Here is a 15162-nt window from a genome sequence, read left to right on the forward strand (position 1 = left end):
ACTTTTAAGATCTCGATAACTTGTCAACTAACTGATATGATTTTTAAATATTAAAAATTTATTGAATTATTTTAAATTAAAATTAAATTAATAAAATAAAAAAAATTTAAATATTAAATTTATTATTATATATTGTCACATCATTATCTTTATTAATTTTTAGTGATTGATGATAAAAGAAAACATAATATTAGTGATAATTTCGACAAAAAAGTAGTTCTTACTCAAAATAGAAACATAATAATACTTTGATGACTAATAATGTAGTTTACCCTACTATTTATTACCGGTGAAAAATCTAATATTGAAAGGAGAGGACAATGGAGAAAGTTACCTATTTCCATCTGCAAAACATTTCCTTTGTTAAAATTTAAAAGACAAAAGAACTGTTCTTTTACAGGATCGTTTGTTGGAACGAAGGCGAACGGAATTACCGTCTACAGTCATCTCCATCATATTCCTAAGTTTCTCCCTTTCTCTGCATTTCGTTCTCAATCTCTTTGCAATCCCAAAAAGGAGAAGCAAAATTCTTTTTGGGTTTGTCTTTCATTGCCTTCCATTATTGATTTGTTTTTCAGAAGAAACTATGCTTTTTTTTCTTCTTTCAAGTTGGATTTTTCGTTCTATTTATGGTTGTAAATTTTATTTGCCATCGTTTCTGTTAAACGCTTGGAATTGATTTTTTTTTTGTAAAACTTTTTCTTGGTGTGTTTGATCTGCGGATGGGTAATTGGAATAGTGCTATTTTCGTTAGTTTTCTGGCTTATTTTCATGCCATTGTGGTTTGCTAGGGCTTTATTCGTTCAGATCTCGGAATGTAATTTTGTTCCTTTTCTTTTCTGCTTTGATCATGGAATTGATGTTGTCAGATTCCTTACCATTCAAGAGAAAATATTAGATTAAAAAAAATTAAGGAATTCTGCAAAATCCAGTGTAGTATGAGGTATTATTTCCTCAATCCGAGTCAGTTCCTGGAGCAAGTTTGTGTTTCTGGAGATTAATGAAACATAATAAAGTTAACTTAATGATACAGGTAGGGATTAGGAAATGTTCTTGATGTTGCAAGAGTCGTGGTACTCATCTGTAAGAATTTGATGCTAGCTTAAATCTGATCACCTGGCTGTTCTATTTTCGTCCCAGTTTTGGAACACATTCTGTTGGTTGAGCGTATTATCACAATGCATATAAGATGTTCTCACATTGTATTTAGCCGACATAATGTTAATGAAATAGTTCAACTGAATGTGGCATTGTTATTGCCTGCCATTTATTCCTTTTTGCAACAATTATGCGTTCTTCTATTTGCATCTTTGTTGTTAGTGTTATGATTGAGATTATTGTCATTACTTAGGAAACCAAATGGCAGCTGGCAAGGATATTGACCTATCAACGTTGCAGTCTCAGCTAAGTGAAACTCATGAAATGGAAAAACACAAATGCCAGGTAGATTTTTTGCAAGACAAAATTGCAGAGTTAAAGGCTTGTATTCAGGGGTCAGAGGAAGAATCAAAGGAGGTAGATGTTCTTTGGCGAAGGGTGAAAACTACTGCAACCTTATTGACTTACTTGAAATCAAAAGCAATAGTAATGGCAGTTCCTGATTTAGCCCATAAGTCATGTGGCATAAAACTATTAGAAGGGGTGGGGCTTGTGGATAAGGAAGGTACACCGTTGTCTGGATGGTCAAAGAGTGCTGATCTCCCTTCATTCGACTGTCTAGATGAGGAAAACTGGCTTGGAATAAGTAAACAACAAGGTTCTTTGGATGAACAAGATGGAGCTTATATTGGTGAATTAATCAAATCTGTGCAAATGGTCTCGGATGTAATGGAAGATCTTGTTAAGAGAGTCATCATGGCAGAATCTGAAACTGCTATTGAGAAAGAAAAAGTAACTTTGGGTCAGGCAGAAATTAGAAGAAAAGCATTCCAAATTGAGAATATGTCTTTAAAGTTAGAAGAGATGGAAAGTTTTGCTATGGGAACAAATAATATTCTTAATGAAATGAGGCAGAGGGTTGAGGACTTGGTTGAAGAAACTTCTATACAGAGGCAACGTGCTGCTGAAAACGAGCAGGAGCTTTCTCGTGTAAAGCAGGATTTTGAGTCGCTGAAATCTTATGTTAGCAGTCTCATTAGTGTTAGAGAAACTCTTCTTTCATCGGAGAAGCAATTTCAAACTATTGAAAGGCTCTTTGAACGGTCAGTATAATCTTTTAGCTTTTTGATTCCCTTGATCAGTCGTATTCTTGAATGTTAAATATTTGTTCCATTCTTTTCATGCCAGCAAATAATATGAACTTTGTTCCTTTTGAGAAGTCATATCAGACCTTACAAATTATCATTGATGCAGTTGTCGGTAATATATATTTGTCGGTAAACTACGACCTGGATCTCTCATTGCACTCATTTCTTTTCTACCATCAATAATTTTTTTTGAAGGTAGGTTCCTAATACTATTCCCACTCTGCTTTGTTCTACCAAAGAACCCAATTTGGTCTACCCGGGTTTCTTTTGCCTTATGTGCTGTTTTAGGTTTGTCTGTATAGGCAGGAACTTAACTGTGAGTGCATGAGAGCAACAGCTATTTTCTTATGTGCAAAACTTCATTTTGTATCAACGTGAGGTTGAATGTGCTGGGGAGTAGAGATATTCAACATTAGTTTTTCATATCTTTCTTGTGCACAAGTTTCTTTAGTAATCTTTTCCTTTATATTGTGAATCAGGCTAGTTACTAAGACAACACAGCTAGAGAGTGAGAAAAAGCAGAAAGAGGATGAAGTTCAAAAACTTATGGAAGAGAATGTAAGGCTGACTGCACTTCTAGACAAGAAAGAAGCTCAGCTTTTGGCTATGAATGAACAATGCAAAGTAATGGCCCTAAATTCTTCAAATATATGATCTGATCTCATTTTCCATCTCGTTCTACTGTCTGTCGGACTGCAGTTCCTAGTTCCTTGGTGCCAGCAGACTAGATCACCAGCCAGATAAATATAGGGTGGTACATTTAACGCCGCATAGGCATATTTGTAACACATTGAAGAGAGCATGGAACTTGAATTAGTGTCATCGCTGGGCTTTTTAAAATTGAACCAGTATGTGTGGATGCTTCTTGTTGTGCTATCAGTACACAAATTTATGCTTTGACGTTGAAGTTTAAATTGCCAATCTTTTCTGTGAAGGCAAGAAATCTGGATGTGATTGTTTATCCGCCGATTTTTTTTTCCTTTCTTTTTCATTTCAGCTTAAAATCATAATGCTCTGTTCTGATACAAAAACAGATGAATCTGTTTTAGGCTGGAACTGGATGACAAACAGTGTTTTCCATGCTTATTAAGATGAATGGCTTGGATGAAAAGAAAAATGATGAGTTGAGATGTTTGGAATTTGGATAAGCTTGACCTATGTATTATGAATTGACCTAACCTCATTCTAGTACAGTACTCATCATTCAGCTGTCGAGATTTGAACTGTAGCAGGGCATAATATCCATTATTGCTCCGTTATTAAACAAATACTTAATCTTCCCCGGCCCACCTCGATGTCTATCCTAATTCCTCCCAGTGGCCAACCTCCAATTTGTTTATCATACAGTCGGAGAAATATTAGCATTTGTATCCTGGCGTTAACTCTGGTTGCCAACAATATAGATTGTCATTTAAGATAGGAAAAGAGAGAAGAAAACGAACAAGCAAGAATGCAGTGCAGGTGACCAAAGCCAAAGATGAAAATGTCATTGGTACAGTGCAAAATTTGTGATGCTGAATGGCCTTACGTATATTTACATTAACCATCTCTTTTTGTGTCTGCGTTTTGACGACAAAAGCAACATGGCCTTCACATGCATATCATCATTTGGGATGTGGTAGCCAATATGTCACCGAATTACCCAAAAATAACTTAGCCTATCTGTTTTATTCACATAACCCACGGAGCATAGAGACCATAATAGTCATTGTAGCCTACTCCAGGGACGGACACATAATTTTTTTATCAGGGTTGAAGAAACAAGACCACAAAAGACTGATGTGTGTATGTGTGTGTGTATATATATATATATATATTGCTTCAGTTCCCCATAATGTATTCTTTATTATTGTGGTTATAGAAGCTCATATATGGCAGAACCACATGGGCAGTCGAATACATGTTTGAGAATTATACACGAACTCCACAACACCAAGTTTCTGCCCCCCATATGCTTGAGCCACCCACCCTTAGACCTTAACCTTGGCACCTGATGTTTTAATTGTTGGTCTGGTGTATAGCTAAAGACAGTACATCAATATTTACTTGCCAACTAAGCTAACCTTGCGAGACAGCTAGCGAATACGTTGATAATACATTTCTAGCTATTCCAGTTGGTGAAATGCAGGGCTGAAAAACAATGCCAAAAACTTTATATAATGTGGTTTTAGAAGCCATTGCCCATGCTTCCTCTTCGATGGCAGTGGGGCTAAGCCTTGTTCGATGTTTACATGAAGCTGAATTGAACATGCCATATTTTGGGTCGTGGGACAAAATCTGGTCGCTTTGTGCTGTGGATGTGGTCCATAAACAACCGAAAAATCCACTTCCTTTTGTGTTTTGACCAACTTGAAGAAAGGACTAAATCATGGGAAATTCTGTGACGTTGCCACAAGCATTCAATGCCCTTGTGGACTATGCTCCCATTACATTAATCTTCATTTAGTAGATTCCTTCACGTACATTGTACCACGACGCATGAACAGCGATAGGGTGTTTCTTGATTTGAAGGTTTAAATGATAGTAGTATGAAACCAGCTAACTACTTGAGGTCCTTTGATTTGCCAGGTCCTATACCCAAACTTATGGTCTATGTTCGTTAAGTATTTGTGTTTTTACATTCGTCTACGCTTCATTCAGTGATATAATCTTTTGAATATATTGTTATCCGAATCCGAATAGTATACTTGAGATAATGATTTAATAACTATATCAGTGAATGATGTCAAATAGAGTGATAAGGCCAATTCCTTTTGTTTGTCCCATTGTTTACTATGGAAACTGTGTTCTCAGCCATAGAATAGGGCATGCATGATAATAAACAAATGGTGGAGAACTTTGAGAAGGAAAAAAAAAAACAGAGAAGAAAATGGACCCATGCTGTCTATAGGAGAGGCAACATGGTTGGTTAATCCCCATTGGGACTAAAGCCTGCATGCCTTTTTTATTCAGCCATCTCCAATACATCAACACGACATTGTTTCAGTGCCAAATTCTCTCTTAAATTTCCCATATAAATACCCTCTATTCCTCAATCCTTCCCCACACCAACTTTTTTTCTGATTCTCCAAGTAGATCAAAGCTCGATCGAGTGATCAAAAACAACTATGGCGATCAAGAAATCAAACAGATTACCTCAAACGGAAGCTATCAAACAGATTTTGAAAAGGTGCTCGAGCTTTGGGAGGAAACAAGGTTATGATGATGTACCCAAAGGGCATTTCGTTGTGTATGTTGGAGAAAACAGAAGCAGATACACAGTCTCGATATCATGGTTGGCTCACCCCGAATTCCAGAGCTTGCTTCGAAGAGCTGAATAGGAGTTCGGGTTTAACCACGACATGGGACTTACGATTCCTTGTGAGGAAGTCGTTTTTCGATCTCTAACAGCCATGATCAGATGAAAGAAGAATAAACTTTGCTTCATTGGTTGCAGTCATATGTTATACCCTCATGCATCACATGAGTGGTTTTTTCTGACCAATTGACATTTTGTTTTGCAGTTTAAACTGTATATTGTGCATGTACTTGAGTTTTTCCCTCATGCGGCACGTATCCTATTTCCACGTGCTCTTGAGAGTGTTTGAAATTGTAATGTGTCGAAACAGTTTTTTTCTGGGAAAAAAAAGGGGTCTCGTTTCAAAAATAATTTTTGGATTGATCTGTTAGTGATAAAAACGTGGTTCGAAGAGTCGCCACAAATATTTAATTAGGGTGTGATTGGGCACCCAAAAAGTATTTGTCATTTTAATAAAATATTAATTTTAATTAAAACGACAAACTTGCAGTATGCGTTACCAAAATTTGAGTTCGGGAGTCGGTTACGTGGGGGAAGGATTAACACCCTCACAACGCCCTAAATCGGTACCTAGTCGATTAATTAATTGTCTTTGCAATAAAATTTATAAGTTCGAGTCTAATTTAGTTTAAGATCTAAAATAACATTCTTTGAAATTTTGGATGAAAGATAATAATGTTTAATTATTTCCTTTCGAGAAGAATCGATCTATCATACCTTGAAGCAATCGATTCTTACTCCAATCGGAATAAAGAAATATTAAAATTCCATCTTAAATTTCACTATCAAAATAATAACACTCAAAATAAAACAAATAAAAAGCATACATCAAGTAAACACAATTAATTAATTATTTTACCGATATTTGATGAGAATAAGGATGTTCAATTATTTAAATATCTCGAGATGAGGACATAGATTCGTTCTAACAGTCTCTTCTTGATGAATTTAATTAAAAGAACTGTAACACCCCAATTTAGGGGCTAAATTTTAGAATTATAAAATGGTGGATTTAATTGGTATTTTGGGAAGAAAATTGAGGATTTAATTGAAAATTTTCCAAGTTGGTAGACCGTTTTATAAAATGCAGGAAATTCAGTGACTAAACTCATGATTTAACCATTTTTCTTTAGGAGAGAATTATAAACTCTCTCCCCTGATCAGTTTCCAGATTATTTCATATTTTTCCTCTTCCCCTCAACCCTCCTTTAAATTATGATCTACTCACCGTTCGACCACTATTCGACGAACCAAAACCACCATCGTGTTCGTTGTCGACCGATGAACAAAAACCCTCAAACCTTTCGTCGTGAATCGTCGTCGTTCGTCGTTAATTTCAGTTGGAAGTATTGTCGGTTTTAACTCAATTTCCATTGGTTTTCCGTCGATTCACGTCGATCCGACCATCCGTTTTCGACACCTCCCGCAACATAGTGTTCCTTGCATCGTTTCGAGTCCACCGATGTTCTTCGTTTCTCCGTCGTCACCGACGCGTGGAGGGGTGAGGAAGTCAAAGTTTTCGATGTTCCGGAATCGAGCTCTCTGCCGTCAAAAATTGTGAACCGAGCTTAGTAAGTGTCTCAAAATGCCTTAAAATAATTTTTAGGATTTTTTCCGGGAATTTTTGGACACTCCACAGCGTCACACGCGCCCCTCGTGCCGCCTTTTGAGCATGGGGAAGACCTAGCCGCATGGTGATATTTGTGTAAAAAAACTCGGGTGTTAGTTTTGTAAATATTTTTAGAAAGGTGCCTAATTTGTAATTAATTTTTGTTAGGGTGATATTTGTGTAAAATAGTTACCGTTTACCGTTGACTTTGACCGAAAAAGTCAAATTTTTTGAAAAGTCATATTTTACAATTTTCAACGTCCTGAGTTTGATTCCGCAATCCATTTTACCAAATTCGAACCCGATAAGTTGGTTTTCACTGATTTATCACCCGATTTGATCCGTTTTTCATAATTAAGTCCCGTTTTTGAAGAAACTTATATTGTTATGTATTTAAGGAATTATTGGAAGTTGAATTAAGGATCAATGACGTTCGAATGGAATTTAAATGGTCGATCAGTATGGCACGAAAATTGAGGTAATACATTACTACCTCTTTATGCTTTATAGAACATGTTGATAATGGATAAATGTATGGATATATATATGATTGGTCTATTATGTCTGTTTGATTATGGATAGATTCGAATCAAATACGTTTTAAGTGATAAATTACGAAAACACTCTTATGTTGTATAATGACAAGAATTATCTCTGGAAGTTAATTAATTACTCTATAAAGACATATTGATCTGATAAAATTACAAATGTGCATAAGAAATGCTAGTTTTGCTTAGAAAAGTTGGATAACCGGTGTTTAACCCAAGAAGGTTTATGCAAGATACTAGAAGTCTGTTAATGAATCATTCAAGATCAGAGAATGTTCGGGAAAGCAATTAACCATAGGATCTCTAAATTATAGTTATTTTCATTAAGAGTTAATATTGAAATTATTTGGTTAAGAAATTACGAAAATGCCCTTGAAAGGTAAAAATAGTTCGAGTTAACCTTGAATGAGAAAGTACTTTGAGGATTCGTACTTAAGTTGATAAATTACGGATTTAATTGTTAAGATCTATCTTTGTACAAAAAATTCCTAATAACCTGTTTGTAACTTCTGAGAAGGCAATTGACCTGAAAATCTTTGAGTTAAGAATAAATTATTGAGGGTGTTCTTTTGTCAGAATTGTTCGAAAGGTCTGGAAAAGATGATACATTTAAATTGAGTAATAAGACCGGATGTAAGGAAATGATTGAAATACCCTAGATCTGTAAAATGACCAAAATACCCCTGTAATGGAAATGACTCAAGAATATCACCAAGCCCATGAATGAATAGATATTCTCAAGCTTTGAAATGAATGGAAAAATATTGAGCACCAAAATTCCCTTATGGTCTAGACTAAGTAAATGTTTTGGATTATTTAAGGAATCCAAATAAGCATTGGTGTTGAACTATCCTTAAAAGTTATGTAATTCAGCTTAAGTGAGTTGACCAACGCTAATGATATGTCAGTACTTGAACGGCATAGGTATCATTTAAATGTATATTCGTCTTCTCAAGTTTGGTTCGATGATAATTTTGGAAGTACTCAGCTCAGCTTAACTCTAGATCGCATTCGGTACTAAGAAATGGATATTCTTTAGACAAATCAACCACGAAGACCAAATTGAATTGAACGAAAATACAGTATGTATCTGAAATTTGGAAACGTCTGGATTACCCTAGAAAAACCCTGAATTAACTGGAATAGACTTGACTTTTAAATGAATTAAGTAACCCCAAGGACTGAGGATTAAGTAAGTGATTTGGATGAGTTTGGAAACGCTAATGAACATACATGATGTAATGTTATTATGGGCCATGAGCTACAATTCAAGCACGTAAGCATTTCATGATATCGTGGAAGCGTGGAAATGAAATAAAGAGCATTGAAATATCTGTTAGTTTCCTTAAGATCTATTCAGTGATGATTCCGAATATGATCTATTCAGTGATGATTCCAAAGATGATCTATGGACAAGAATTTGTGGTATTAAAAGGGTAAATACCCTGGAAGGACAATGAATTTACCAGTCGACAAGCATTAGTTCTGGGAACTATTTATCTAAGAGTTGTTCGATAATCTGATCAATCATCATGGATTGTAAAGGTCCTGAATCTTCGTTCCTCCTTATCAGCTCAAATCACCCTGGTCATGTATGAAAACACAAGTAACTCATATGTAAAGGATTCTGAATACCCTTATGATTACGTTGAGATTCCAAAAATTGTACGAATAAGATATGATCTTGATAAATCACATTCTGAATAAATGATGATTCCGTTAGTTAATGAACCCTTCTAATAGTGATTCTAAATTATGTTATTCTATCGGTATATTGAAGATCCGTGTTTCTCTGCCCAATAAGATTATCCAGTATCTCTGAATAATATCTGATAAATATTTTGATCCTCTAGTGTGTTCCACATGTACTTCATGACAGTTTTATATGTTTAAAATGAGTTTTAACGAAATTATTGATTTACTGGTTTATGAACCATGGCAACATGGTATGTGATCTCCGATTACGGTTTTCATCGAAAAGTATGAATTGTACATGATTTATGAAATAATGGAATTTACTGGTTTATGAATTATGGTTCTTGAAATGTGTTATCTGGTTTCATGTTTTCACTGGAAAATGTGAATTGTTCCTGATTTATGGAATCATGGAATTTACTAGGAGTGTAGGTGGATGTAAGGTTCTGTGGAACCTACACATTATGGAGTGTTCGGTTCGAGGGAATAATATGATTTTTGATAAACGTTTTATGGGAGGGTGTTGTTGTAGGAAGTTACCGTTACTGCAGGCTCCTCTACTTTGTGCTCAGGGTAGTCCTTACTTGGTGTGTAGGTGGGCGTATGGTTTTGGGGAACCTATATATTATGGAGTGTTCGGTTGGAGGGATTAATATGGTTTTTAAATAAAAATATGTTTTTAAACTGCTACTGTTTAAAAAGAAAAGATCTGTATCTCTTCACTGGTTTTATGGGAACACACTAGACAACCTATTCTGATATCCTAAACTCAGTCATCTGAAATATTTCTCTGAACTGAAATCCATTGTTTGTTACTACTTGAAATATAGGTAGGATCTCCGCTCAACATAAAGATCTGTAGATGTCTGAACCAATAAGGAAATATATGTTTACCTGTATCTGTACGTCTTCAGCATCATCTGATAGTTCTGTATTATTGAGCTTTCCAAAGCTCACTCTGTTACTCACCTTTTCAGGTTAAAAGAATCGTACCAGTGCATCTATCAACATCAGTTAGGGAGTTCTTCTGGCATTGCTTGCAGAGTATTGTACATGTGATTAGGGGGCATGTAATTGTATTTTGTTTTAAATACGAGTTTGAAAATCTATTTTGTTTATGCGTACTGATAAATCATTTTATAAGTTACATGTTTTAATAAAAGTTTTAAATTTTCAGCTATTTTTACAGTGGGTGGCTTCGGTGACCCTAATGTGACACCCCAAATCGGATCAGGCTATCTGCATCGGTCTAAGGGGTTATATTTAGTGGTATCAGAGCCTATGGTTGAGTCAAATTTTTCAAGCTAGACCGGCCGGTCGAATTTCAAAAAGATGTCTGGTCAGTACATACCCCTAGACTACAATCGTACTTCTCTGAGCTGGAACTCTAAAGTTGAATCTCTATCTGTAATGAGCAAACTTAAGTTTTCATCCATTACTCTATCGTTTTATAAAGGAATACCAGTAACGTCTATTTGAATTCTGTAAAATACCTCACGAACCATGTGAGAGTTACTCATCTGAGAAATTCTGATCCGACTCCAGAAATAAAATGGGGATATGTTACCGCTCTATGAAGCCTATTCTTGTAACCAAGGCTGAATTGATTCCGCAAGGATAAATTTGTTCTGATTATTTTATTGGATTGAGGAAAAGTTCTGATAAGGATGTATGCTCAGCTGTTAAGGATTAGTAAAGAACTCGCATTTTTGTAAAAGTTACTTGAAAGTATAAAAGAATAGATGGAAGTTTCATTTATGTATTTCTTGACATGAATGAATTTCGAGGACGAAATTCTTTTAAGGAGGGGAGAATTGTAACACCCCAATTTAGGGGCTACATTTTAGAATTATAAAGTGGTGGATTTAGTTGGTATTTTGGGAAGAAAATTGAGGATTAAATTGAAAATTTTAAAGTTGGCAGACCATTTTATAAAGTGCAAGAAATTCAGTGACTAAACTCATGATTTAACCATTTTCTTTAGGAGAGAATTATAAACTCTCTCCCCCGATCAGTTTCCAGATTATTTCCCATTTTCCTCTTCCCCTCAACCATCTTTTAAACTTCGATCTACTCACCGTCTGACCTTTGTTCGACGAACCAAAACCACCATCGTGTTCGTTGTCGATCGATGAACAAAAACCCTCAAACTTTTCGGCATAAATTGTCGTTGTTCGTCGATAATTTCAGTCGGAAGTATCGTCGGTTTTAACTCAATTTGCCTTGGTTTTCCGTCGATTCACGTTGATCCGACCATTCATTTTCGACACCTCCCGCACCATCGTGTTCCTTGCATCATTCTGAGTCCACCGATGTTCTCCGTTTCTTCGTCGTCGCCGATGCGTGGAGGGGTGAGGAAGTCAAAGTTTTTGATTTTCTAGAATCGAGCTCTCCGCCGTTCAAAATTGTGAACCGAGCTTAGTAAGTGTCTCAAAATGCCTTAAAATAATTTTTAGGAATTTTTCCAAGAATTTTTGGATACTCCACAGCGTCGCACGCGCCCTACACGCCGCCTCTTGAGAGTGGGGAAGACCTAGTCGCAGGGTGATATTTGTGTAAAAAAACTTGGGTGCTAGTTTTGTAAATATTTTTAGAATGGTGCCTAATTTGTAATTAATTTCTGTTAGGGTGATATTTGTGTAAAATAGTTGACCGTTGACCGCCGTTGACTGTTGACCGTTGACTTTGACCGAAAAAGTCAAATTTTTTGAAAAGTTATATTTTATGTTTTTTGACGTCCTGAGTTCGATTCCGCAATCAGTTTTGCCAAATTCGAACCCGATAATTTAGTTTTCAATGATTTATCACCCGATTCGATATGTTTTTCGAAATTAAGTCCCGTTTTTGAAGCAATTTATATTGTTATGTATTTGAGGAATTATTGGAAGTTGAATTAAGGATCGAGGACATTCGAATGGAATTTACATGGCCGATCAGTATGGTACAAAAATCAAGGTAATACATTACTATCTCTTTATGCTTTATAGAACATTTTGATAATTGATAAATGCATGGATATATATAGGATTGGTCTATTATGTTTGTTTGATTATAGATGGATTTGAATCGAATACGTTTTAAGTGATAAATTACGAAAATACCCTTATATTGTATAATGACAAGAATTATCTCTGGAAGTTGATTAATAACTCTGAAAAGGCAAATAGATCTGATAAAATTATAAATGTGCATAAGAAATGCTAGTTTTGCTTAGAAAAGTTGGATAACCGGTTTTTAACCCAATAAGGTTTATACAAGATACTAGAAGTCTATTAAGGAATCATTTCAAGATCAGAGAATGTTCGGGAAAGCAATTAACCATAGGATCTCTAAATTATAGTTATTTTCGTTAAGAGTTAATATTGAAATTATTTGGTTAAGAAATTATGAAAATGCCCTTGAAAGGTAAAAATAGTTCGAGTTGACCCTGAATGAGAAAGTACTTTAGGGATTCATACTTAACTTGATAAATTACGGATTTAATTGTTAAGATCTATCTCTGTACAAAAAATTCCTGATAACCTGTTTGTAACTTCTGAGAAGGCAATTGACCTGAAAATCTTTGAGTTAAGAATAAATTATTGAGGGTGTTCTTTTGTCAGAATTGTTCGAAAGGTCTGGAAAAGATGATACGTTTAAATTGAGTAATAAGATCGGACGGAAAGAAATTATTGAAATACCCTAGATCTATAAAATGACCAAAATACCCCTATAATAGAAATGACTCAAGAATATCACCAAGCCCATAAATGAATAGATATTCTCAAGCTTTGAAATGAATGGAAAAATATTGAGCACCAAAATGCCATTATGGTCTAGACTAAGTAAATGTTTTGGATTATTTAAGGAATCCAAATAAGCATGGGTGTTGAATTACCCTTAAAAGTTATGGAATTCAGCTTAAGTGAGTTGACCAACGCTAATGATATGTCAGTACTTGAACGGCAAATGTATCATTTGAATGTATGTTTGTCTTCTCAAGTTTGGTTCGATGATAATTTTGGAAGTACTCAGCTTAACTCTAGATCGCATGCGTTACTAAGAAATGGATATTCGTTAGACAAATCAACCACGAAGACCAAATTGAATTGAACGAAAATACAATATGTATCTGAAATTCAGAAACGCCTGGATTACCCTGGAAAAACCCTGAATTAACTGGAATACACTTGACTTTTAAATGAATTAAGTAACCTCAAAGACTGCGGATCAAGTAAGTGATTTGGATGAGTTTGGAAACGCTAATGAACATACATGATGTAATGTTATTATGGCTCATGAGCTACAATTCAAGCACGTCATCATTTCATGATATCGTGGAAGCGTGGAAATAAAATAAAGAGTATTGAAATATCTGTTAGTTTCCTTAAGATTTATTCAGTGATGATTCCGAAGATGATCTATTCAGTGATGATTCCAAAGATAATCTATGGACAAGAATTTGTCGTATTAAAAGGGTATATACCCTGGAAGGACAATGAATTTACCACTCGATAAGCATTAGTTCTGGGAACTATTCATCTAAGAGTTGTTCGATAATCTGATCAATCGTCATGGATTGTAAAGGTCCTGAATTTTCATTTTTCCTTATCAGCTCAAATCACCCTAGTCATGTATGAAAACACAAGTAACTCATATATAAAGGATTCTGAATACCCTTATGATTACGTTGAAATTTCAAAAATTGTACGAATAAGATATGATCATGATAAATCACATTCTTAATAACTGATGATTCTGTTAGTTAATGAACCCTTCTAATAGTGATTCTAAATTATGTTATTCTATCGGTATATTGAAGATCTGTGTTTCTTTGCCCAATAAGATTATCCAGTATCTCTGAATAATATCTGATAAATATTTTGATCCTCTAGTGTGTTCCACATGTACTACATGACAATTTTATATGTTTGGAATGAGTTTTAACAAAAATATTGATTTACTGATTTATGAACCATGGCAACATGGTATGTGATCTCCGATTACAGTTTTCATCGAAAAGTATGAATTTTTCATGATTTATGATATAATGTAATTTACTAGTTTATGAATTATGGTTCCTGAAATGTGTTATCTGGTTTTCTGTTTTCACTGGAAAATATGAATTGTTCCTGATTTATGGAATCATGGAATTTACTAGGAGTGCAGGTGGATGTAAGGTTCTGTGGAACCTACACATTATGGAGTGTTCGGTTGGAGGGAATAATATGATTTTTGATAAACGTTTTATGGGAGGGTGTTGTTGGAGAAAGTTACCGTTACTGCAGGCTCCTCTACTTTGTGCTCTGGGTAAGTCTTTACTTGGTGTGTAGGTGGGCGTATGGTTCTGGGGAACCTACAAATTATGGAGTGTTCGGTTGGAGGGATTAATATGATTTTTGAATAAAAATATGTTTTTAAACTACTATTGTTTAAAAATAAAAGATTTGTATCTCTTCACTGGTTTTATGGGAACACACTAGGTAACCTATTCTGATCTCCTGAACTCAATCATCTGAAATATTTCTCTGAACTGAAATCCACTGTCTGTTACTACTTGAAATATCGGTAGGATGTTCGCTCAACAAAAAGATTTGTAGATGTTTGAACCAATAAGGAAATATATGTTTACTTGTATCTGCACGTCTTCAGCATCATCTGGTAGTTCTATATTATTGAGCTTTCCAAAGCTCACTCTGTTACTCACCTTTTCAGGTTAAAAGAATCGTACCAGTGCATCTGTCAACATCAGTAAGGGAGTTCTTCCGGCGTTGCTTGCAGAGTATG

The 15162-nt window shown here is 35.1% G+C and overlaps 1 protein-coding gene and 1 pseudogene across 1 annotated transcript; both read left to right on the forward strand.

Moving 5' to 3' along the window:
• The first annotated feature begins 397 nt into the window (after positions 1-397).
• Positions 398-3213, forward strand: LOC120196945. The gene is made up of 3 exons (XM_039198615.1): positions 398-537; positions 1352-2201; positions 2726-3213. Exons 2-3 carry the CDS (start codon positions 1360-1362, stop codon positions 2898-2900), a joined length of 1017 nt encoding a protein of 338 aa, XP_039054546.1. The 5' UTR covers positions 398-537; positions 1352-1359; the 3' UTR covers positions 2901-3213.
• A 2097-nt stretch (positions 3214-5310) lies between these two features.
• LOC120196720 lies at positions 5311-5757 on the forward strand (annotated as a pseudogene).
• Positions 5758-15162: the final 9405 nt, after the last annotated feature.

The sequence above is a fragment of the Hibiscus syriacus genome, unplaced genomic scaffold, assembly GCF_006381635.1.
Source record: "Hibiscus syriacus cultivar Baekdansim isolate YM2019G1 unplaced genomic scaffold, ASM638163v2 tig00117034_pilon, whole genome shotgun sequence".
Classification (NCBI taxonomy): Eukaryota; Viridiplantae; Streptophyta; class Magnoliopsida; order Malvales; family Malvaceae; genus Hibiscus; species Hibiscus syriacus.